This window comes from Colletotrichum siamense (assembly GCF_013390195.1).
Source record: "Colletotrichum siamense strain Cg363 chromosome Unknown KSG_Cg363_contig08, whole genome shotgun sequence".
NCBI classification, from domain to species: Eukaryota; Fungi; Ascomycota; class Sordariomycetes; order Glomerellales; family Glomerellaceae; genus Colletotrichum; species Colletotrichum siamense.
The window spans coordinates 3,250,306-3,272,653 of NW_023501021.1; the positions used below are offsets into that span (position 1 = coordinate 3,250,306).

The 22,348-nt window shown below is 50.3% G+C and overlaps 3 protein-coding genes across 3 annotated transcripts; 2 read left to right on the forward strand and 1 right to left on the reverse strand.

Annotated features, from left to right (window-relative positions):
* Positions 1–8,350: 8,350 nt before the first annotated feature.
* CGCS363_v012397 (uncharacterized protein) lies at positions 8,351–8,614 on the forward strand (the record flags this gene model as incomplete). Its single annotated transcript, XM_036644246.1, has 2 exons — positions 8,351–8,404; positions 8,453–8,614. 2 exons carry the CDS (start codon positions 8,351–8,353, stop codon positions 8,612–8,614), a joined length of 216 nt encoding a protein of 71 aa, XP_036491221.1.
* A 7,712-nt stretch (positions 8,615–16,326) lies between these two features.
* CGCS363_v012398 (uncharacterized protein) lies at positions 16,327–17,922 on the forward strand (the record flags this gene model as incomplete). The annotated part of the gene is made up of 1 exon (XM_036644247.1): positions 16,327–17,922. The coding sequence occupies one exon, from the start codon at positions 16,327–16,329 to the stop codon at positions 17,920–17,922; it is 1,596 nt and encodes a 531-aa protein (XP_036491228.1).
* Positions 17,923–20,042: 2,120 nt separating this feature from the next.
* prlL-6 (MFS transporter prlL) lies at positions 20,043–22,099 on the reverse strand (the record flags this gene model as incomplete). Its single annotated transcript, XM_036644248.1, has 10 exons — positions 20,043–20,270; positions 20,326–20,357; positions 20,407–20,493; positions 20,551–20,734; positions 20,803–21,126; positions 21,184–21,268; positions 21,321–21,411; positions 21,466–21,499; positions 21,589–21,857; positions 21,907–22,099. 10 exons carry the CDS (start codon positions 22,097–22,099, stop codon positions 20,043–20,045), a joined length of 1,527 nt encoding a protein of 508 aa, XP_036490540.1.
* Positions 22,100–22,348: the final 249 nt, after the last annotated feature.

The following is a 22,348-nucleotide window of genomic DNA, read 5'->3' on the forward strand; positions in this document are numbered from 1 at the left end:
ACACCTTCGTCCCGTCATCCGTAACACTCCACATCACACGTCACTCGGCATGGAGATCATTCGCACCTACTAACCTTGGTACTGCTATTTCTTGTTTTATAATCGCAGCTTGAAGGCGTTTGAGGGTCAAGGCAACAAAGACCAAGACGCTGAAACGGGGGCCCAGAGATTTTCTTATGATTTGAATGCCACGCTATGACAGGAAAAACAGGACCTTTTCTAGGAACGAGGACGATGGGGATCAGTATTGCAACTGACGGTAAGCATCTTTGGTGCTTTCGGTTCACACTTTCGAGGTTTCAATTGTACTTTTGGGAGAGGCGTCGATTGTGATTGAAAAGGCGGAGGCTTTTAGGCTTTCCTAGTCCCCTATGAGGAAGGCGCATTTTTCTTGGGGCGCTGGATATACCCTGCCATTTTGGATCACAAGAGTCTGATTTGCTTTGTTTCATTTCGAAAGCTACCGCTTTGAGGATTCCCGGTTATTTAACGGAGTGTCGCTCTACATGAGTTGAATAAAGTTCCGCTTGCAGTTGGTTTGCTGGATTACATTATATTGGGGCTGGAGAATGTGGTAGTTGGATGCCATTTTTTCGGGCCATGTTGATTCAGATGAGGCTACTAGCTTTGAGTTCTAGCTCGGTTAACACTGATACTAGTTCTTTCACGGGCCAGATACGCAAAGATTTGTCTGGAAAGCCTCAATATCGTGCAGCTAATTGACATCCCTTGCAGGAGATCTACACGATGTGACAGGCTTTCAGCGGCTGATGCGGCTACATCAGATGTCCGTTTCCCAAATAGGGGTCCCCCGCCCAGACAATCAAACCGTTCCTCGCCCGGAGTCTTGAGACTGCAAGTTGGTCGCGGGAGCCAGAGCCGATGATGGAGGCGGGTGGAAGAGCTTGGCTAACCGGACGAGCAGCCGCGGGAAAGACATTTGGACATGTTTGAGTCTCGGGAACGTAGGGCTACGCCGATCACTTCAATGGTCTCGGCCTCGTGGCTCGCTTCTGTGACATCTATCGGTGAAGTGTGCGCTCCTTCGTCATTCGGTCTTAGCATGGACTTATTGAAGTCACTTACCATAGATTACGTGGAGAGTGGCAGTAAACCAGAGCGCTCGCTTTTCCCTTGTATACTTACACGGACCTGGACAGTCCCCACAAAGCATGAACTGTGTCGAAGTATCAGCAAGCATCTACCGGAACCTCCTCATTTAGGGTTCTTGCGGGATGACTGACAAGACTTTTGTCTACGCCGTGGGACGACTCAAAAGCCAGCTCCATGTCCAGATTCGGGAACCTCGCTATTGGCTACCGAGATGGTTGTTTATCTGACGCAAACCTTGAGGCTGAGCCATGCCTACATAGCAATCCTAGAAGACAATGGACCGGGCGACACAGGAAAGCAAGCATCACGTACACGGCAGACAACAAATGAGGCGATTGAGAAAGGCCTTATGAGCTAGACGCACAGAACAAAAATAAAGGAAACATACAACACCGGGCATTCGCCGGTCGTCACCGACCCGACTACTACTCCAGCCCTCACTGGCTTATCTATAGGAGAGCGGACGGGATCCCGAGTTCTCCAGTGGGTATGGTCGTATGTATCAGTCGTGACGATAAGGTTGAATATATGAACTCTCACATGTTGAGCTTGTGCCTACATCTGTGCTGGAGCAATCTCAACCGACAGGATGTCCTGAACTCAGCATTGTCGTATTTGATGACCAATTATCTGCGATCGTGCTATAAGCTGGGACTTATAATAAGCTTGTTCCTGCGCCTGTATTAAATGGTGTTGTAGTTGGTTTCGTCTGAAGTAGTGGCGGAGAACTCCGGGCTGGAGTAAACATCAACCCATCTTCCTCCACACTGTCTGCGTCGTCGCAGGGATAACTAGGTAGCCTGACGTCCAAGTTCATTAGTGACATATGAGAATCATTGTTCTTTGGACTTGCTGCTTCTTTGAAGACTGTCTTAGGTCGATGCTCTAGTTCAGGCTGCGTCAAAAGAGGTTGATGTGTTGTGGGTATATACGTCTAGTAGTGATATCATCAAAGCGAAATTTCGAAAACGTCAGCCTTTCATCGCTCGTCAAACATTGACGAAAGGGCTAAAACTGTGCCTGATAGGTTGAATATGTACTACGAAAGCAACGACAAATATTATAATGCCTTGAAGTCTGCCATTGAACCGGCAAAAAGAGCAAGATTAGTTGGAAATCACGATGACTGCTGTGGAGAAGTGGTTAAGATAGCGTGGAGAACATAGATGGTCGTCTTTATAATGAGGAGGCGGTTCTTAATGTTTCTCAGGGTTCAAGTGCAATAGAGACTGCGAAAATGCTGTCATACTAGCGGCAACATACCAATTCATTCAGGATAAAAATAATATCTATAAGTGCCCACCCAGCAAACAACCCAGGTACATGAGAACTTATAGGCGTTCATCAGATCGAAGAAAAGTACAAAACAGTCTAAACGAGGTCTCTCTCCGGAGGCTTCACCACCTTCTATCTCGCCCTACCAATACCTGATCTTGCAGTGATGGCTCAACCTATTCTTTGGGCCATGATCGCCTTTCTGCAGTGTCTCGTAGTTGGCTGGTGTCCCGAATATGCATCCGCAACTGCCAAAGTCAATGCCGGTCAGTTGAGGCGATGTTCTTGGAGACCTTGGTTTTCTTTAGTTCGAAGAACAGGTTTGTTCGTGTCGTCTGAGACAAAGCACACTCGTCCTAGCAGACTTCAGATGGTTCCAGTCGTCAACTTACAACATGAGGTGAACTGCTATAGGAGTACTCTGCCGTCATACCACAGAGGCATATCAACGGTATGTTCATCCCGCTGTCATCAAGTCGGCCCAGAGGCGTCACTCCCAGTCAGCCCCTGAGCCGTATTGCATTTGACAAGAGACTTCACGCAGGATTCACAACTATCAAAAGAAAAGCACATACACCCTCTGGCCTCAATGGCTCGTATCTCTACAGTGTATATCACGAGGGTATAATCATATTTCCCTGTGGACAACGCCTGGAAAATACGGGGAAATGGAAGCAGTCGTGGGATTGCAAAATCTCCTAGATGATCGACAGGATCAGACAGCATCAATGCATCTTAGACCCATTGAGATCCCGCGGGGACACAGGGCAACCGAATAACCAACGTCACGAGACGATATTGATCGAAGATTGAGCAGGGAAAAATTTCGACTACAAGCTTGCGAATCATCGGGGTTGACTCAATGGGTGGGGGGCCTCGGATGGATTAAAAAGGTGCGACGTGATCGACCACAGATCTCGCACCCACTCATTTGCAGCTGCTCCTCGCAGTCAGAATGACCGACATCCCGCTGAAAATCCATCCAGCCAGCCCCACGACTCCCTGGCCTGGCTTATTGAGGGGATCTCCATCTTTGCGTGACGATCTTCACGCAAATGCCTCCCTGTGACATCATCGTTCAAGTCATGCGCTAATGTTTGGTCGTTGTAAATCCCATGCTAGCAATACATAGGAAACACAGAACACATCAATTGACATCGAGGAAGCAATGCTGCTCGGGACTACTCTGGCAAAGAGGGACATCAGATCTGCGTCTGAGATGGCCTTGGCAGACACGGACTATAACGCCCTTCCACCGTTCCAGAGTTAGTGTCCTCACCGAGAAACGATTACTCGAAAACATGCCAGCTTTGCAAATGCGATTCGTTTACCTTTGCCACTTGATCGTCACAAGCTCGGTGTAGTCCAAGCTTCACTTCACTTACAACAGACATCCACTAATGACGATGACAACCGGGATGACCAAAGACTTTGCGGCGGCCGTGTTGTTCTGCTTTTGCGGAGCTGCTTTGGCGCTCATGTGTCTGTTCTCGACGACCGCGGTTGCGAACTATTCCTCGGGGTAGCTTGACAGGCTGTAAATTTAGCTGTCGACTTTCATGGTCTCACGGAGGCCCAAAGAAACGCCAGGGAAATCAGCGAGAACAGGAGCGACGCTACAGAGTAGGTTTAAACTCCATCGCCACAGGCGGACGCGATGGACTATCAGACCAGAGCGGAGGCGCGTCAGTCCCATGGTCAGACGCTGCCAAATCGGATACTCGGAAGCCATTGACCTCTTCTTGTTGCAAATAGAGTTGTCACGTTTGTACCAGAGCGAGCAACGGCATCGGAAAATAACATACATACGCGCTCTGGTGCTCAGCCGCCCCCTGGATGGGACCGCCATCTTAGAGCTGAATGACAGATTCGCAGTGTCTCAGGAGTCCGCTTTGGGAGCATGGCGTTTTCTCCGGAAATGAGGTTCTCGTGCTCGTGTGTTTGTGAAGAACGATGAGTGGCCTGTGCAGACAGGCAGAAAGGCGGCCTCTTGCTTGCCAAGTTAGTCGACTCGACGCCAGAGACGGTCGAAACTTGTTAGCGATGCCGCGGAACAGGTGCGGAACAACCGTGACACGGCGTCGCAGGCACGAGCGTCGAAAAGGTGTTTCCCCCCTTTCTTCCCTTTTGCAGAGTGCTTGCGGGGAACAGCCCATGCCGTAGATCTCGGAGCTCGTGGCGATCAAGTGGGTAAGCCGCCACGATGAAGTCGAGACTGACCTCGCCACGTTGTCTGCGGACGGTGGACTTAACGGGTTTCAACGCGTCGCAGAGATTTCTGAAGCCAACGGGCTCTAACGCGCGCGTTCCTGAAATAGTGTATCTGTTCGCGCCTTAGCTCGACGGGACCTGGGCGGGCGAGACCATGATGGGATGGATGGCAGAGGCGAGCCCAGAGAACATTGACGGTCAATCTCTAGCTCTTGTGAGTGCGGTGGCTTGGAGTCAAAAGGAGTGCTGCTTCGATCGAGAGAGACAGAGAGAGAGCGAGCGAGATATCCGTACAACGGGTATCCTAACAGGGCAAGAGGAGCAGCTCCACTACGGGCCGAAGAGGGAGGAGACATGGCAGCGGTTGTAGATGTGCTTCATACTCGATGTGTCTCTTCTTGCGAGCTTCGAGCGTTGGAAAGGAGAATAATGGAGACATTGATCAGACCACTGGCCCCATATGGCGTCCGTCAAGTCACGTCGGCGTTGTGCTCGCTGGGCGCGGTTGCGCGGGTGTGGATGTGGTCGATGACCCATAGAAGCGTAGCGCAAGGCTAAGCAAGGACGGATGATGTGTGTGTGTGTGTGAGTGAGAGAGGCGTCGACGAGGCTTTCAAGTGTCGGGGCTTGGTGGCCAGCCGTGATTGGGCAAATTGCAGCATGAAGTCAGTCGTACAAGGCGCGGATTGGGTCTGTGACTCGTGAGGTCGTGAGGCGTCGCGAGGCACCCGAATTGAGCGATGCCGAGCCGGGTTCGAGCTTGGTGGCTGCGTGCCGGTGCCATACGGATACCAGGCTCGGAGCTTGGTGGCCACGCCCTCGGGATTAGCTGCAGGGCTAATTTCCTCAAACGGGCAGACACGGGCCGCATGATGAGCAGTAGGGCGCCGGGTTTGCTCGTGTTTGTGCAGCCCGTCCCGTCGTTGAAACATCCGCACTGGCAAGCTCCTTCTCTCCCTGGGCTAATAAGGGGGCGTGAAAAGATGCCTCCTCTGCTAGTGTGTTGTGTGTGTGTGTGTGTGTGTGTGTGTGTGATGTGCAAGTGAAGGAGAAGGGCCAATGCTTGGGTTTAGGGGATTGACTTTTTGGCGTTGCCGCTGCGGGTGCCGGCGCTGCTTATGCTGCATGAAGCCCTCCATGGAGAGAGGAGATGCGCTCGCTTCTGGTACCTAATCGTACTGGAGGTAAGAGAGGCAGACCGGTGAAAGACACACACATGGGAACTAGGTGGCCAGCATGGGGGAGGCGGAGACGGAGACGGAGGCAGAGACCGAGAAGGGGGTGCCAAAGTCTCAGAATCAGATGTCGGCGTCGGTGTCGGTGTCGGTGTCAGTGTCGGCCGCGTGGTAGGTACTGTGATGATTGTCCATGATGACGGATGGTTGATAATGAAGGTGATGATGATGGATGCATCGTGAGTGAGCAGCGTGTGATTGATTGTGCGGATGGGTGATGGACGTTTCGGGTACCAAAAAGCAAGCAAACGAGTCGTCGCCGTTGCTGTTGGGGTTCCATCAGATCCATCCTCCGGCGCGTGCAATCAAGGTCAAACGTTGCAGAAGCCAGCTCCAACGCAGCAGTCATGGTCTCGGCAAGGGGATCATCATCAAAAGATCATTTGATGTGCTGACAGCGGTTGGTCCGATCTCAGTGCACACAAGCTTGTCGCAGCACCAACAACTGCAGCTAAACCGCTTGTGTGCGCCGCCAATCCACTTTCTCATCAAACTTGGCATCTCTGGTTGAGTGCTCTCGGACCTACCTACTTTACCCCCATTCTGATTCAAGCGGAAGTCCACGCTGCATCTGCGCGTCGCTCTCCCCCGCCCCCCTTTTCTGCTTCATCGTCTTTTTTCGTTGTTGCTCCGCCGAAGTCGCCCGCGTGATGGCCAGGTTGTCTGGCACCCCTGCCCCCCGCTCCCCTTGGCCCGAGGTCCTGGGCAGGAGGAGGCTCTTGTCAAATGGGGCTGAATTGACGACCTTGGCCCTGACCTTAGTAGAGCCACTTATCACGACAGGATGGAGTGTCGCCAACCAGGTTGTCGGAAGAGAGACGCCTTTGAGCTACCTCGGTAAGGACTAGTCCGGCACCAGCAGGACGAGAACGTCAAGAATATCAATGTATCCGTTCAACGGAGCGAAACCGAGCAGGGGATCGTTTGTTCGGGGCTTGTGGCGGTGGGCGGCCAGCCAGAGATCCAGGACTTTGCAACGAACGAACGGGTGAGCAAGCCACGACGGCCATGTGGGTGTGGGGGATTTTCATAGCGGATGTGTATTATCGCTACCAACGTTTTCGTCTTGTGCCTACCGCGGCCACAAATTGGCTTTTCTGGGATCTTAATATGAGGTACCTAAGGTAGGTAGCTTGGGCACAGGCAACCTAGCATACCTAAGATATCGGTAAGATGCCGACGATAGACGCAGGCCGAAGCCTAAAGGAAGCTCCTCTAGCTTGGGATGGCGTACCGGCTTACGGATGGCGGTCCGTTCTTTGGCTGTCCATCTATCAAATAGCTCACAAAGGCAATGACTTTGAAACATGCTGGGATGGACATGACGACGGGAGTGCAGTGGTCGTCGTGTCCTTCGTCTGAAGAGGCGAGCGTGGCCAGGGCTGCAGGTCTTCCGAATGGATGGAACATTGCCGCCATCTGGCCCTCCTATCAGCTTCCCGTTCCTGCGCCTGTGCCTGTGCCTGTGCCTGAGCCAATGCCTGCCTAGGTACTCTGTACCTTACCTTACCTCTCTGTGAACCTACCACGACCGGGGCGACTGGGGTCTCCGTCCGTACCTTACCTACAGTAGACCTCTGTAAGGTAAGGTAAGGTAAGGTAAGGTAGTGTTAGGTACCGCATCTCACAGTACCGTTCGGATCCGATGACCTGGATGGGAATTGCAGCCGGCCAAGCGTGATATCCGCATCGTATCTGTAAGGTCCTTTTCCAGTAAGGTCCCGACATATTTGTTCCGATACCTTAGCCTCAGTTGACTGGTGACCTTATTCGCACCTTGACTCTAGAGTATTTACCGTATTTCTCCTATTCGCTGCACCCCAATCCGGAAGGCGTCTTGCCAACCAACATAACAAAAAGCAACCACCAACTGTTGTATTGCCTAAACGAACGACAAAGAAGCAACAAGCATTGAATGATCGCTGCCTATAATTAGGACGGCCGCTCTGATGCGAGCTCAGCTTCCAGCGCAGTGCAGCTCAACTCAAGTAAACTCAACTCCTACATGCCATGCCACGCCATCTCAACCATGCATTTGCACCTGCACATGCAAAGCCAATTACCCGGCGGTTCTTGCTCGGCGTTGTTTGCACCATGGTGTTGCCACTGTTCGTCTGTGCATCACTCGTGCATCACTCGATGCTTTCAACTTCCACGGCCCCCCCTATACGGCCCTGGGGGGAGCTTAGCTCAACGTGAGACTTGGGCAAATCATCATGTCCTACCCATCTTTAGCTGGAGGAGGCGGGGCCGATACGTGCGTACGCAAGATGCGCAACATGCACGTACACGATGCTTACCTTACTCCGCATCTTTGCGCTGCGTTGACCGGTCCCGAGATGCCGTCGTATCAGTCCGTAGATGCTGGACCGTCGATCGCAAACCGCTGACCGTGCTGAGCGTCGCGGGCCATGCGAGGCGGTTGTCGTCGAATACCTATGACGCCCAACCTGCATGCGCCAGGGTTCAGATGCTTGCACTTTACACCAGCACCTGACAGGCGGAAGCACGACAACATGGTACCTGACTGCACTGGCACTGCACAAGCAGGAGGGAGAAGCATACACGCGGTAAGACGTCGATTGTGGCATGTCCATAGCTTACGGATGGACCAACAGGATAAACTGACGATCCTCGAGGCCCTTGAGGCCTCAGGGGCCCGCAAGCGACGGTTCAAAAGTGCTGCTCTTCTACGGATACCAATGGATCAGCTCGGCGACGACACTAGCGTGCCAACGACGGTGCGGATCGTGCTTGAGCAGCTCCATTTGCGATTGTGATTGTCACGGCATGACATGACACAAGAGGGCGGAGGCGACGTTATCAGGCACTCGGGTGAAAAAAAACAGCGCCGCTTTTACCTATTACCACCACCACCCTCCACCACTATCCACACCACTACAGCGCTACTACTACTACTATAATAAGCTATAAGGCTTTTAATACGCTAAAAAAAGCGTGTTTATAAAGCGCTCATAACTTCCTTAAAGCTAAGGGAATTAAGTATAAAAAAAAAGAGCTTTTTTTATATTTTTTAGTATTAAAGAAGTAGGGTTATAAAATACTAGCTAATTATAAAAGCTTTAATTATATATATTATTATAATCCTAACTTACCTAAAACGTATAGCTATAAATACTACTATAATAATACTAATTTTAATATAGTTAAAGCTTTATATAATATAGAAAGTTTTAAAGCTAAATGCTTACTATAGGAGGTATTACTCTTAGAAGTAAGTATTCTAGATACTACCCTATATATAATTTAAAAGTTACTTAAGTATTAATATATTAATAAATATATTATAAAGTAAGTTATTTATATTAATAAAGATATTACTAAGAAGTACCTTAAGTATACTAAAAAAGCTTTATAATTATAGCTTAAGCTTTAGTATTAATATAACTAAGTATTTAGTAATAAGTATTACTTTAACTTTACTAATAAACGTTTAGTTTATATTACTTATAAGCTTAATATATATAATAACCCTCCTAATCTCTAGGAATACTAGAAGTTTAATAATAATAATAGGAAAACTATTTACTACTAAGGGGTAATTAGCTATAAATTTAAAAGTAATCTAATATAATATAATATACCTATAAATTATAATAAAAAGATAAGCTAATAAGTTTATATTAATACTATATTTAAACTTTATATTAAACTATAGTTTTAAGAAGTTTATAATAAAAGTAAATACTTTACTCTTAAAAAGGATAATAACTTAAACTATAAACTAAGTAAAAATAATAAAATAAGGACTTAAAAGGATTATAATAGCTTTAATTATTAGTTTAACTACCTAAAAAGCTTTAATTTTTTACTTATTAAGAATATATAGTTTATCCTAAAGTAATATATTTATAATATACTTTACTAAGATAAAGAATACTTAAAAAAGCTTATAGAGATAGCTTAGTATAATTTAGATTAGGATATTATTAATAAATAGATTGAATTAATACTAAAACGTCTTAAATATGTAATTATACTAGGAGGTAAGATAACTAGTTTCTAAATTAATGGTATTGATAGTGTAGTGGTAGTGCTAGCAAAAGCGGCGCTGTTTTTTTTCACCCGAGTGTCAGGGTAGCCCCAAAGAGGCAAAGAGGAGGGTTCAGGGTTCCAGCGGCTGCAATTTGCGGTTAGGCCAGAGTCAACTCGAGATTCAGATTGATACGGATGAGTGATCACGAAGTTGGAAAATCGGATAGAGGTCTGTTCTGTTCTGCGGCTTGTCACATTGATTCTAATTCGAGACTGGTTGGCTCGTTGGCACGTTTGACTCGACAGGTTGGGGGTTTCTTGTCCTCTAGCTCCCAGATTCCACATCGCCTTTGGCCGTGCTCAAGTTTTGATGCGTGCTTCATATAGAGTGGCCCCCATAGCTGCTTTTTTTTTTTTTTTTTTTTTTTTTTTTTTTTTTTTTTTTCAAGTTGGTTACTCGGGCAAGCAGACTACTCCATGGAGGGAGGATGGCTGAGAGGGTGGAAGTTGCAAGTCCAAAAAAAGACGAGACGAAGCGATGGCGACAGCCGGCCCTAGAAGGCGGCGTCAACAGGACCCGTCGATGCCGACCCTCAGGGCCTCACGCCTTCGCCGAAGTCACGATCTGACGCCCTTGTGCGTCGTCTGCGTTCGCGCCAAGAGAAAACCTTGGAGACGCGCGCCGCTAGCCAAGTATCATCGTGCGTCCGATGTAAGTCACCTTGGCACAATGTATGCATGTTTAGTGGATCGGACCAGAGTCTGGCATATTTGACGTGATATGAAGCAGAACTTGTGCTGTGCAAGAAGGACACCAGACGTATGAAATAAACGAACCCATGCAGCACTCACCCCGACTCGCGAGTTTACTTATGATGAGAGGGGGGGGATATGGAGCCCCACGCAACCACGGTCACGGTATCGGTAAGGGTAGGTCGGGTTTGCCTTGGGAAATTTAATCAAAGAATGGCAAGCAGCATCGACGCCAGGTACTGAGGAAGAAAGGACCATTATTACAGTACGGGCGGAGATATTGATACCTGCGTGAGGATCAATAGGAAGTGAGGATTCAGCCAGCTGGCAAGAGGCCACGGATCAGAGAAGAATGTGAACAAAAAGCAGAGGCCATAGAGAGTGTGCGAGGATGGGGGCACAAGAAGGAGCCTAGTGTAGGGGGAGGAGGAAAAAAAGGAAGGGCCGTGCTGTGCCCACTTGTATCTGCTTTGGCCAATCAACGGACAGCTTCCCGCTAATTGTTTCCCCTCATCCTTCCTATTCTCGCCCCATCACGTTATTAAAGCTGGCCAAAACCGGTAATAGACCCCTGCTGTAGCCCCCTTGTAGCTAGGTTGGTGTATGGAATAGCTCCCCAGGCAAATCATTTCAAGGGCTCCGAAAACCACCAGGAGTCCCCTGCCATGACCCCTGCAACGGGCTCTGGCCCTCTACGAACACCATTGGATTGCACCCGTCAGCTAGGCTACAGTGGCAGTGCAGCTATATGGGACGCTTTGGGGGCTGTCACTGTGCTGGACTGAACGCATAGGTGCTGTAAGGTTGATAAAGTGAGGCAAGGTACTCTGCCGCCGTTGGAATGACGCACTGAGGTGGATGGCGATGGCGATGGCGATGGTGGTGGTGTCGTCGTCGTCGTCGGGGGTTCCTGGCAGTGTTTCTCTCTACTATGCAGTATTCATGTTTCGAAACGCTGGGCCGCCCGTGGCGTGTCGGTGAACGGTCCTGAATTTGTTTCAGGTGTTGTCTCGGCCAATCACAACGAGGCAGTCATGAACCAGTGAGCAGTTTCCCCAAGAGTCTTTTGATTCTGCCTTTTTACTTGAAGCCGTGGTAAGATATTGCAAACCAGGAATCGACGAGTTCTCTTCAACTTCTCGTATGGCTGCGCTGTGAAGATGGGCTGCGCCTCGTGCCTCGAGCTGGCTGTGAGCCTGCACCGTTGCTATGTCGAGCGGGTCTCGTTCGGCAAACGGAACAAACGAGAAGGCCTGCCATCTTATCACCAACCGCACCGCATGGCATGGAAAAAAGTGAAAGATGGGAGGACCCTCAAACCGATGTTGACCTTAGCTGGTGCTAGCGCGGTGGTGCACGCTCCCTCTGTGCTCCCCCTCTCGGCTTAGCTCCGAAAAAGAAGCGGGGTTGTGGTAAGGTAAGGTACCTGGCCTAAGGTAGGTAAGGTATCTCTCGCATCAGTCGGTCAGTTGAAATGAGTTGTGTGTGAATTTGAACAAGAGGTCTGAAGCGTGTACGGATACTAGGTATGGTATGTGTGTGTGTGTGCGTGTGTGTGCCACGCGCCGTTCCCGCACGTTTCCCTCCCCCTCTTCCCTTCGACCCTTTCCTATTTTCACTCTCGCTTGCTTTCGCTTGCTTCCTAGCGCCTCCCTCTGGCGTGGCTGCCGGCGCACTACCTAGTACGTATAGCGAACGGGATATTGTACATAAGGCAAGGTTCACAACTGCTAAACGGGTCCAGTTGATGTGATGTTGCCTATCCGTGCCTGATGCTCTGCTGGTTTTGTACGACTTTATACGTGCTGTGCTATGCTTGCTATGCTTTGGTTGTGTGTGTGTGTATTTTTCGCATGCTTCATTGATTCCCCAAGCCAAGGTATTATTCAAGCAAGCAAGCATTCAGTCAATCAATCAATCAATCAGTCAAGCACCAGCCCCCCATTCGCCATCGATTGGACCCGGGCGTGGAGTGTGCGGTCATTGTCTAGCTGCCTGCCCATTGTTTCCTTCCCGTCGCCTTTTCTCTCGCTCCCGTCCGTTCCCCCGTAGATAGGTAGGTATGCAGTAGGTACTCGTTCGGCGTTTCTCCCACTGCAGTCCATCCCATCCCATCGCACCCGCGTCTCATCCCATCATCCACTTGACTTGTCCCATCTCATCACATCACTCACACCCGCCCGCCCGCTCGCGCGCGCGCACCCACACTTTACCAGTATCTGCATCTGCATCTTGCCTTGAACCTTCTACCCACACCCACGTTTACGCTCACGCCGACGCTTCCAACCACTGTACTTTAGGTTGCGAAGCTGAGGTGAGCTGTGCTGGGCTGCGCTGAGCTGCGCTGAGCTGCACTGCTCCAACTGCTCCAACTGCCATTTGCCCTCGTACCTGGACTGTACCCCTGATCCTAGCGAGGCTGAAGCTTCCAAACCATTGACCCTTCTGCTTCGTTACCCGCCTTTTTCTTCTTCTTTTTTTTCCTCCCCCCCTCCCCTTGACTCTGTGCTCTTCTTCCCCTTCCCCCATCTGATCTTTTCTTTCTTTTTGGCTTCTGCCAACCTTCGCCGCATCGATCGTTCGTTTGTTCATCCCATTGAAGCCGCTTGAGCTTAACTAAACGCCCCCTCGGTCGGTCGGCGCACAAGTACGAATAATTCCTTGGTGCCTTGATTGACGTCCCATCCCATCTCTCATCCCAGCTCCCGAAAAAACCGAGCTGTCCCGAATTGGGACCAAGTGCGAAAAGAAGGGCTCGTCTCAACAGCCGCATCCCACGCATACGCATCCACTGCCGCTGCCGCTGCCGCCACGCTACTTTACTTTACTTTACTTTACTTTACTTTACTTTACTCTACCCGCGACCTTGCCTCGCGATTTCTTGATATTTTCAAACCCATCGGCAGCCAAATCGCCCAAGATAGCTCCTTGTGGTCTGTTCCCACGGACGCGGAGCGCACCACTCGTGAGAAGATCGTCTCCCGTAACCGAACGATGACGCGCTGAAAGGTTCGTTTCATCGCGGGATCGTCCCTGCTCCTTGCTCCTGTTACCTTCAAACACGCCCCCCACCCCCCCCACCCCCCGGTTGTTCCCCATGCTTCCCGTTTGCCATTTGCATTTCCCACAGGCCATCCACAGCTCTCTCTCGCTCTCTCCGTCGCTCTGTCTTTCTGTCTGTCCAGCAGGCAGGTTGTCGGATACGCAGGATACCCTTCTTTACCTTTTCCACCCCCCTCATGCCGTTGTGCAGCGTTCCAACCAGGCACATCTCCCAGAAGAGTGAAACACCCCTCGTCTGCATGCTAGCGGTATCCTTACGCGTGACTGGAGGGGAATTACGGACACAGAGTACAGGACCGAGGGACGCGCAAGAAACGAGAAACGACCAGCAGGCCCGGTCGGAGAAGACGAGGAGAAAGAAGAAAAAATCTTCTAGCCCGATCTTCCTGGGGATCGCTGAACGGCTTCCTTGCTTGCCCGTCCAGGTCCCCGTCCAGGTCCCCGTCCAGGTCCAGGTCCAGGTCAAGGGCTGCGCTGCGGACCTGCTCTGCTGTTGGCTGACCACCCTCCCCCCACCCTGGGGTGTGAGTGGCCTGTTATTAGTTTGAATTTCTCTTGTATTGGTCTTGGTATACTGCTTTATCCCTTAACTCTGTGATCATCCTGCCCTTCTTACGCGATCTGAGCGATTAATAAGGCTCTTAGTAGAGCGGCTCTATAAGTAGTATATTTATTACCCTAGAGAGCTGTGATAAGATCTTGCTTTATCTGATCTATTACCCCCTATTAATACTTCCTATAAACCTAGTCTAGAACTTAAATCTATAAGTCTATTAACTATAGTTTAGCTTACTTCTAAAAATAAGTATTAAAGATAAATATAGTAATAGTATTTTTAGTACTAAACTTAGTAGTATTTATAAAAAACCTTTATACTCCTCTTAACTAGAGCTTTTATATACCTTAAGTAGTTACTTAAAAGTTAGTATATATAGCGCTTTCTAAGTTAAAGTTATTATTAAAGTTATTAAGTTATTAGTTTACTATTATATTATTTAATAGATATAGAGTACTAGCTACTTATTTTACTACTACTTTCTTTATATAAAATAAAGTTCTTATAATTTTAGTAACTAAAGCTACTATAAAGAAAAAGTTATTATACTTTGTTTACCTCGTCTTTATCTCTCTCGAGACCTCTATATTTTCTAGTACTAAGTATAGTACTTCTGTGTTCACACCTTAGGTTATATCTATTAGGGTTACTTAGTCCTTTTCTATATCTGTACCTTGCTGTATATTGTACCTCGGCTCCTGCCATTGCCACTTGCCTCTGCGTGTGCAGCATCGTTCGTCTCTTTTTCGCCAGATCCCAGACCCTCGCACCCCAGGCAGGCAGGCAGGCAGGCAGGCCCTTGCCCGGGCTCAAATGGCAGGGGTGGGAGATCACCTCCCTCCTGGCTCCTGTCTCCCCCAAACATCGGACGGAATTGACAAGTGCAATATCTGTCGGCCTGCATATGCAGCAGCAGCCGCTTCACAGACATACGGTAGGGGGGAAGGGGACCGCACATGCACATACGCACATGCTGTACGGATACACATACATACAATTATTACCTGCCTACCTATCCGTACCTATCTATCTACCTACGGATACCCAGCACACACACACACACATGCCTGTCACCGTCTCTCTCTCTCTCACTTTCTCTCTCTCTCTCTCTCTCTCTCCCCCCCTTCTTTCTCTTTTTCTTTCCCACTCCTCTTCTCGCCGGCCATCATTCTCCGCCCGGGCCTTTCCCATCTACATTAGCTGTCCTCCTCTGCCCCCTCCTTTCTGTACAAAATACCTCGCCTACCTTGTCTTGCCCCTACCCTACCTACCTAAGGCCTTGTACCATACCTTACCTTACCTGCCCGCCCTGCTCCTCCTCCGAAATCTGCCCAACGTCTCGACGTCGGCCGGGAACGAGAAGCGCGCTAACAGGTCGTTTGTGCAGGGATCCATCGGACACTGCTGTAAGGCCCCTACCCTCCCATCTCAGACCTCGTCGCGCCTCCTAGCCTCCAACCTAGTCTTCTAGTCCCTAGTCGTTCCCTCTCCACGCTAGGTTCCTGACTAACTTTGCCCAAGCTTCCGCTGGCTTTGATTCAAAGCACACGCTCGCTTCCCGCCGAGTACTCGACTACCAACACCTCACACCTCACACCTCACACACCTCCTCCCACACCATACACCGTACACCACACGCCACCGCCAGTCTGTTTCCATCTTAACCTGGCCTCGCTCCGCTCCACACCGCACCTACCTCTCTGCCTCTTTACTTCTACCTCTTCTTCTATCTACGACTACCTCACACTCGACCCGACCTCTACTTCCCGTCGCCCTTAATACCATCCAAACCCTCCACGCTCGTTTCCCATTATATCTACGCTCGCGACGCCTTCGAGCCGACACCCGTTTCCCATCCACTTGATTTCGTCTTGTCGACTCGCGACTCAACGTTCTGCTTGTACGATATCTTTTCTGTTGATTCCGTCGCCAGTACACACCTCCGATCAGCCCTTGCGGCACATCGTCCGATCATCTATCGCCATACTTCGTTCATCAGCTCATATCATTCAACACACTGTCGCTACCTCGACGCGCCCTGGCCCAACAAAGTCGTCTGGGAAAAGCCAACACCAACGCCAATTCGTCTTCGCCAAGTGAAAGGGGAAAGTGGATAACGCCCAGATGGATCATCCTATGCAAGATGCTCCAGCCGACGTGCTGGCCGATGCCCGACGGACGCTTGAGGCCTTGAAGAATTCGGGGCTTTCGCGCGATCTTTTGATGCAAATGTGGGAGGCCGATGATAGGGCAGCACAGCAGCAACAACAGCAGCAGCAACAGCAACAGCAGATGGTTCCCCAACAAGATGCACCCATGGAAGACGCTTCCACACGAGGTTTGATTCTATTGCCTCTCCAAACCTGGAGAAGAGATCATCCGACTAACTTCCTTCCTGTGTCCCCAGCGATTTGCCATGGCCAAATTGGTCACCGACCGCGCATCTCGGTTTCATCGACGAGTTCAGGATCCTCCGGGCACGCCAGCATTTGGTCAATGGGCTCCGCCAATTCGAACGCTACCATCGCTACCAATTACTCTCAGTCTTCTCAAAGCCCTTCAACATGCCAGCAATCCGCACCCCAGGCTGTTCCTGGCGGCCTTCCTCAAGTAGCGAGCGCCCAGACGGGATGGGGTCCCGGCCGATTCAACTTCTACTGGTGCACATCCTGCGAAACAAGGTTCAAGCGCAAGTACGACTGGAAGCGTCATGAGGAGGAGTTCCACGAGCGTTGGAAGAAGTACCCATGCCCTGAGCCTGGCTGCAACAGGAGCTTCTGGGGAGCCAACACCTTCAACCAACACCACAAGGCGTCTCATGGCTGCAAGACATGCCCCCACTCCGAAAAGGTTGTCAAATATCTGAAGAGGAGAAAGTACTGGGCCTGTGGCTTCTGTTCCGCCCTTCATCCCTCACGTGAACGCCACGTCGAGCACGTTGCAAGACATTTTGAGTCGGGAAAGACAAAGTCCGATTGGATGCATTCCAGAGTTATCTACGGCCTTCTTCATCAGCCATTGATTCACGAGGCTTGGAAGGACATCCTCATGTCAAAGGCGAACGAATTCAATGGACGCCAACCCAACTTCAGCTGGAACCCCACACAGACTGGCCGTGCTCAAGGCTTTATGGAGAACGAAAGTCCCGGCCAACTTCAGGATCTGCTCGAGTTCTTTTCTGGTTCCAGCTCTGAGGCGGAATCGATTGTCTCAATCGCGTACAAGCTTGCGGACCTTGTCTTCCTCCCCGTGCCGGCATCGCCGCCTATGCAATACTCGCAATGCTACGCCCCTGCTCCTACTGCTATGCCTCAGCAATATCCTCCTCAGCCCTTGCTGCCGCCTCCTTCGATACCCTCGCAGACCCTGCCGACGCAATCTCCTCAGCCCCCGGTCTTGTCGTCGCAAGACTCCTCACCGGGGCCTTTTATGGATCACATGAGAGCGCAGTCGATGATGCCGGCGCCGTTGTTCCACACCCCTCAGCAGCGCACTACACCAGAACCTCTTCACCGGGCGTCACTCGACAGAGAGCTGCCGCCACCGCCTCAAGAGGCACAGCCCATGAACTTTCAGTATATCCCCGACGGCATCGTGTTTGAGGACTGGGAGAGCTTCTCCAGCACAGTTGTCGACGAAAACGCACCAGCACCAACGCCGATGCCAACAGAATGGCCGCTGGTGCCTGTACAATATTACAACGCCCCTGTGGGGCCATGATCACATTCATTCCCGCGAAACAGAAAAAAGTCATTTCTTTTGTACAATGTCACATGAGTTGTTGCTAGCGAGTCCGCCGGCCGATCAATATAGTATATAATGGTAATCACCTTGTGGGAGAGACCAGTCTCGAAAGTTTTTGGGTTCATCATTTCTTTGGGCCGTGGACAAGGGCAAAAAGGGCGGACACGGCATAGGATAGGAATACGAATGGCTATGGGTCGGCCAAAAAGAGGCGGAGGCGCTCACGAGAGAGGTGTGTTCCATTATGGTTGATGGTCAAATGTCAAAATGTGATCGATAGATTAAAGCCAAAACATCGTTCCATCGCCTTACCACTTTCGTGCGTACTACTTCTCAGTGGCAGGGGCGCTTCTTCAAAATGAACTATCCGGCACAATGCAGAAAGAGGGCTCAGCGACGCGACAAAGCGAATAACTAGGATAAGCCGGCCACTGCAGCTATCCTCGACGGGGCTCCAACGGTTCCTTGGATTGGAGCAATAATACATCGCGAACGGATACCTGCCTAAGTCGCCTACATATCGCATCAAACAGGTCGAGGTTTTGCTATGTCGGTTGGAGCGACGCGCGAAGATGTGGACTCTGTGCCAAACCATGAGAAATGGGCCCCCGGTCCTTCTCGAAAAGCGCGGCGTCTGGCTTGCATGTCCTCTACGGTTGCACAACCTGCACGACCTGCGAGAACTAAACAAAAGCTGGTTTGTGAACAACAAGTCAGACAGGGGAGGTTCGGAAAGCAGCACGGCGCCAGGTAGGCATATGCAGGTCGGTGGACGTTATCACATCATCAAAAGTCTACTTAAGATGCCACATCCCCGTCGACAAGCCAGATGTTCTCATGTGGTCAGGCTGAGCCCTTTCGTCTTCTAGGACGACTTCATCTCCGGCCAGCCCCTGCCTTGACTCTTTACGCGTGCGAGGTCCTCCAACCTACCTTCCTACCGGCTCATTCAGCCACACACAAAGGCATCATTTTGTGCCCAAAATACTGCGGACCACGGCGCACCGTGGAATCAAGCCTGGGGTGTGTGTTTCTCTTAGGAGCCCATCGATTTGGTGGCGGAGTGGACGCTGAGAACATCGGCCCGAATATTTTGCTGCGGGTTCTTTCTCCTCCTTCAATGGGCAGCTTGCTCATCACTGTGATAGCGACATGCCTCAAACAGTGGTACAGGATTCCGCTACGGCAGATTCTGTGTATCGAGATCGACTTGACACTAGTGCTGCCCCGTTGACCTCTCGGAACTCCTATTCGCTCACTCGATGGTTGGGACAAGACGATGCTGAAGAGCCCTGGTGTCCTTACAGACTCGTTGGAATGCCGAGAGGTTGGGTTTCCCGGCTACGAGACAGTGAAGTCGCGTGGCAGCTGTCATAGCGCATGGTGCAGCTTCTCCGTAGCTGGAGTGGCGACTTCGCGTCCGTCATGTTCACTCGTCGGCATTGGATAAGAGACCGCCTATTTTTCCTGTGCTAGAGCGACTACTTTTCCTGTGGCTATAGGTACTCTAATTACTCCACTACCGTCGATATCGTCGTCGTCGTCGTCGTCGCTTCTTCTATTGTTATCGTCGTTATAGTCGTTCTCGTCCTCGTCCTTGTCCTCCTCGTCGCTGTCGCTACTATCGCTTTCGATAGTAATAGTCAAGTGTATAGGAAATATAGCCGCGCAGACACAGGAAAATTAGGCGATCTCTTGGATAAATGGTTCCCCTTTTTTCCTGGTGCTAAAGAGCAGTTAGCAACGGCGCTTGACTGCTTGGATTCGGCGTTTTCAAGTTGAATCAATAGACAAGACTTAAGCCTCAAATGTAATAACAATTGAACTGAGATCATAAGATCAATCAATACGTTGCTTGTACGAGTAGCTACGCTCAGACGAAGTGCTTCAAATTCTTGACCCAGGCACAGGACTTTTTGGTAAATAGCGTAGAATATGTCTGATAGAGTTGCAAATGTCTTCCCACCATAGTAAATATAACTGTGATGATAGTTCTCCAACATTAGTAGGGGCACCAAGCGCATGCATTCGGGCATCATGGGTATCTCCGACGCAACCTCAAGCGGCGGGTGTTGTGGTGTGGTGACTCTTCCAGCTCAGTAGATATACCTGAAGCCAGCTGCTCTCTTCTCTTGGGTCAAATCAACGGCCATCTTCTCCCCTCCCTCTGCCGCGGCCGCCGCCTCCAACTCCGCCTTCTCTAGCTTTGTGTTTTCCCATTTGTGCAAGTATCGAAGCACCAGTGCAAGCAGACCAACCATCAGACAGAGAACAGCATTAGTACTGCCTCCCGGAACATACTGCGGACCTGTGCTGCTCGGGTACTAGGACAAGTCAGCTCCTTGATATGGATTGGTCATTCATATTGACAGCACGAACCATATAACTACCATAGATAGTGGCGGTGTTTCCTAAGAGCAACGTGAGCTTCATCCCAATCGCATGCGCAGAGCTACCAACCTATCATGTTCGCGATGGCGATGCAAGCTGATCGCTTGACGAGCGGTCGAGGGAATGAGTTGGCGACCCACGATACAATGATTTGGTCTGCATCTGGCGTGAGTAGCTTATTCTATCTTTAAGCAATGTGCTGATGGAGCTCACATGCGGAAATAGCGCCCATAGGCATGAGAAACATGGCAAAGTAACGGACTCCAACAACACTCGATCCAGTCGCTATGGCGTTTCCAACTCCAGATAAAAGAGTGAGGCAGAATATGTGAAGTGATCTGTCTCTTGTTTTTGACGAAGAGTAGGTTACGCAGACGGAAATGAGGAAAGTAGCAGCCTATGAGACGATGAGCATGTGGTCAAATGGCATGCGGTGGATTCCCGGTGGCTGCATCGTCGACTCACCCAGCAAGGAGCAGTTAGCCAGAGGGTATTGATCTTGCCGTAGCCCAAGGTACCGACAATCGTTGGAAAGAAGTATTGAAAAGTCTGGGTGACCAGAGATAGGTGCTGCATCAAAATAAATATATAGAGGCGGTAGTCGCGTACGGCCATCTTTACACCTCCCCACATGCTCTGTTCGTGATAGGTGTCGGCTTCTTGGATGTCTTCGATGAGGCGCCAGGCGGCATAGGCGCGTTCTTCTTCGGACAGCCACTTGGTCGTGTGAGGATAGTCTGGGAGGATCCACATGGCCACTAGGGCAAAAGCAATGGCTACTACACCCTCCTGTTTAAGATGACGGTCAATTTCTACCGCCAAAAAGATCGAGTGGGAGAGCCTTACAATGATGAACAACCATCTCCAACCCGCGTGTCCCAAATCTCCTTCCAAATTGCCTAGAATAGCTGCACCAAGCAGTCCACCAAACCTGAAAAGCGTCAGCTAGCATCGATCATAGAATGACATGTCGGTTTGCATACATGTTCGCCAGTGCGTTGCCAGCATAAAGATATGCAATTCTACGGGTGAGCTCGGCGCGGGTGTACCATGAACTCATGAGAAACACGGCACCTGGAAGGACAAGTCAGCTACGAGTTACTGAATATCACCAGGACCCAAACTGACCGGGAAAGAATGGGGCCTCGACAAATCCGAGAAACTATTGACGCGTCAGTTGCGACGTTCGCGAAACCCTACCGGCTGCCGTTCTGGTATGAGGCTGGCAATGCGAAAGTCGGGTGGGCTTACAAAACGAATCACCACGAGGTGCGTAAAGGTCTTCGCCCCAGCATTACAGGTCGATACAACACCCCAAAGACAGCATGATGATGCGAGATAGAAAGACGGGCGCACTCGGGTGAGAAGCAGATTTGATGGTAGCTGCATCAGCAAATAACCGACGAAGAAGATGGAGGTTGCCAAGTTGAAATCGGTCCCGGACATGCCCAAGTCCGCTTCCAGGGTGCCTTGCCGAGCTTGGGCGAGATTGGATCGATCGAGGAAATTGAGTAGATACACTGTTTTCGTGGTTAGCCATGAACATTGTTTGGAAGCTTTTTCTCGTACTCATAACTAACGTGGGCATGAGCCTCCTGTCAACTTTGACTAGCAATCTTTTGTCATAGTCTTTGTGCCAGGCCTCATCCTGAGTCGTAAAATGTTGCGCCCATTCTTCTGGAGTCGGATTCGAAGCCGAGGGCTTCAACGCGTTGGGCGCCGGGTTCTCATCCTGCTCAATACTGGCCTTCTTTGCATCCATGACTTGGGTGTTTTCGGTTGCACAAGTGACAAGAGAAAGCAGAACACCAAGAGGCGACGACCGATGACACAGGAATGCGCCCTAGGGAATTTGGCTCAGTGTCTCTTCTTGTACGCGGGAAGATTCCCTTACCCCGTGGGGGGGTTGGTTGGTTGGTGAGGGGAAATCGTAGGGATGAGGGGAATGAACCTGGCTCTCAAGTTCGGTAGATGGTCGGCCGAGGTGACTTTCGTTGTTGCTCGCCGGACT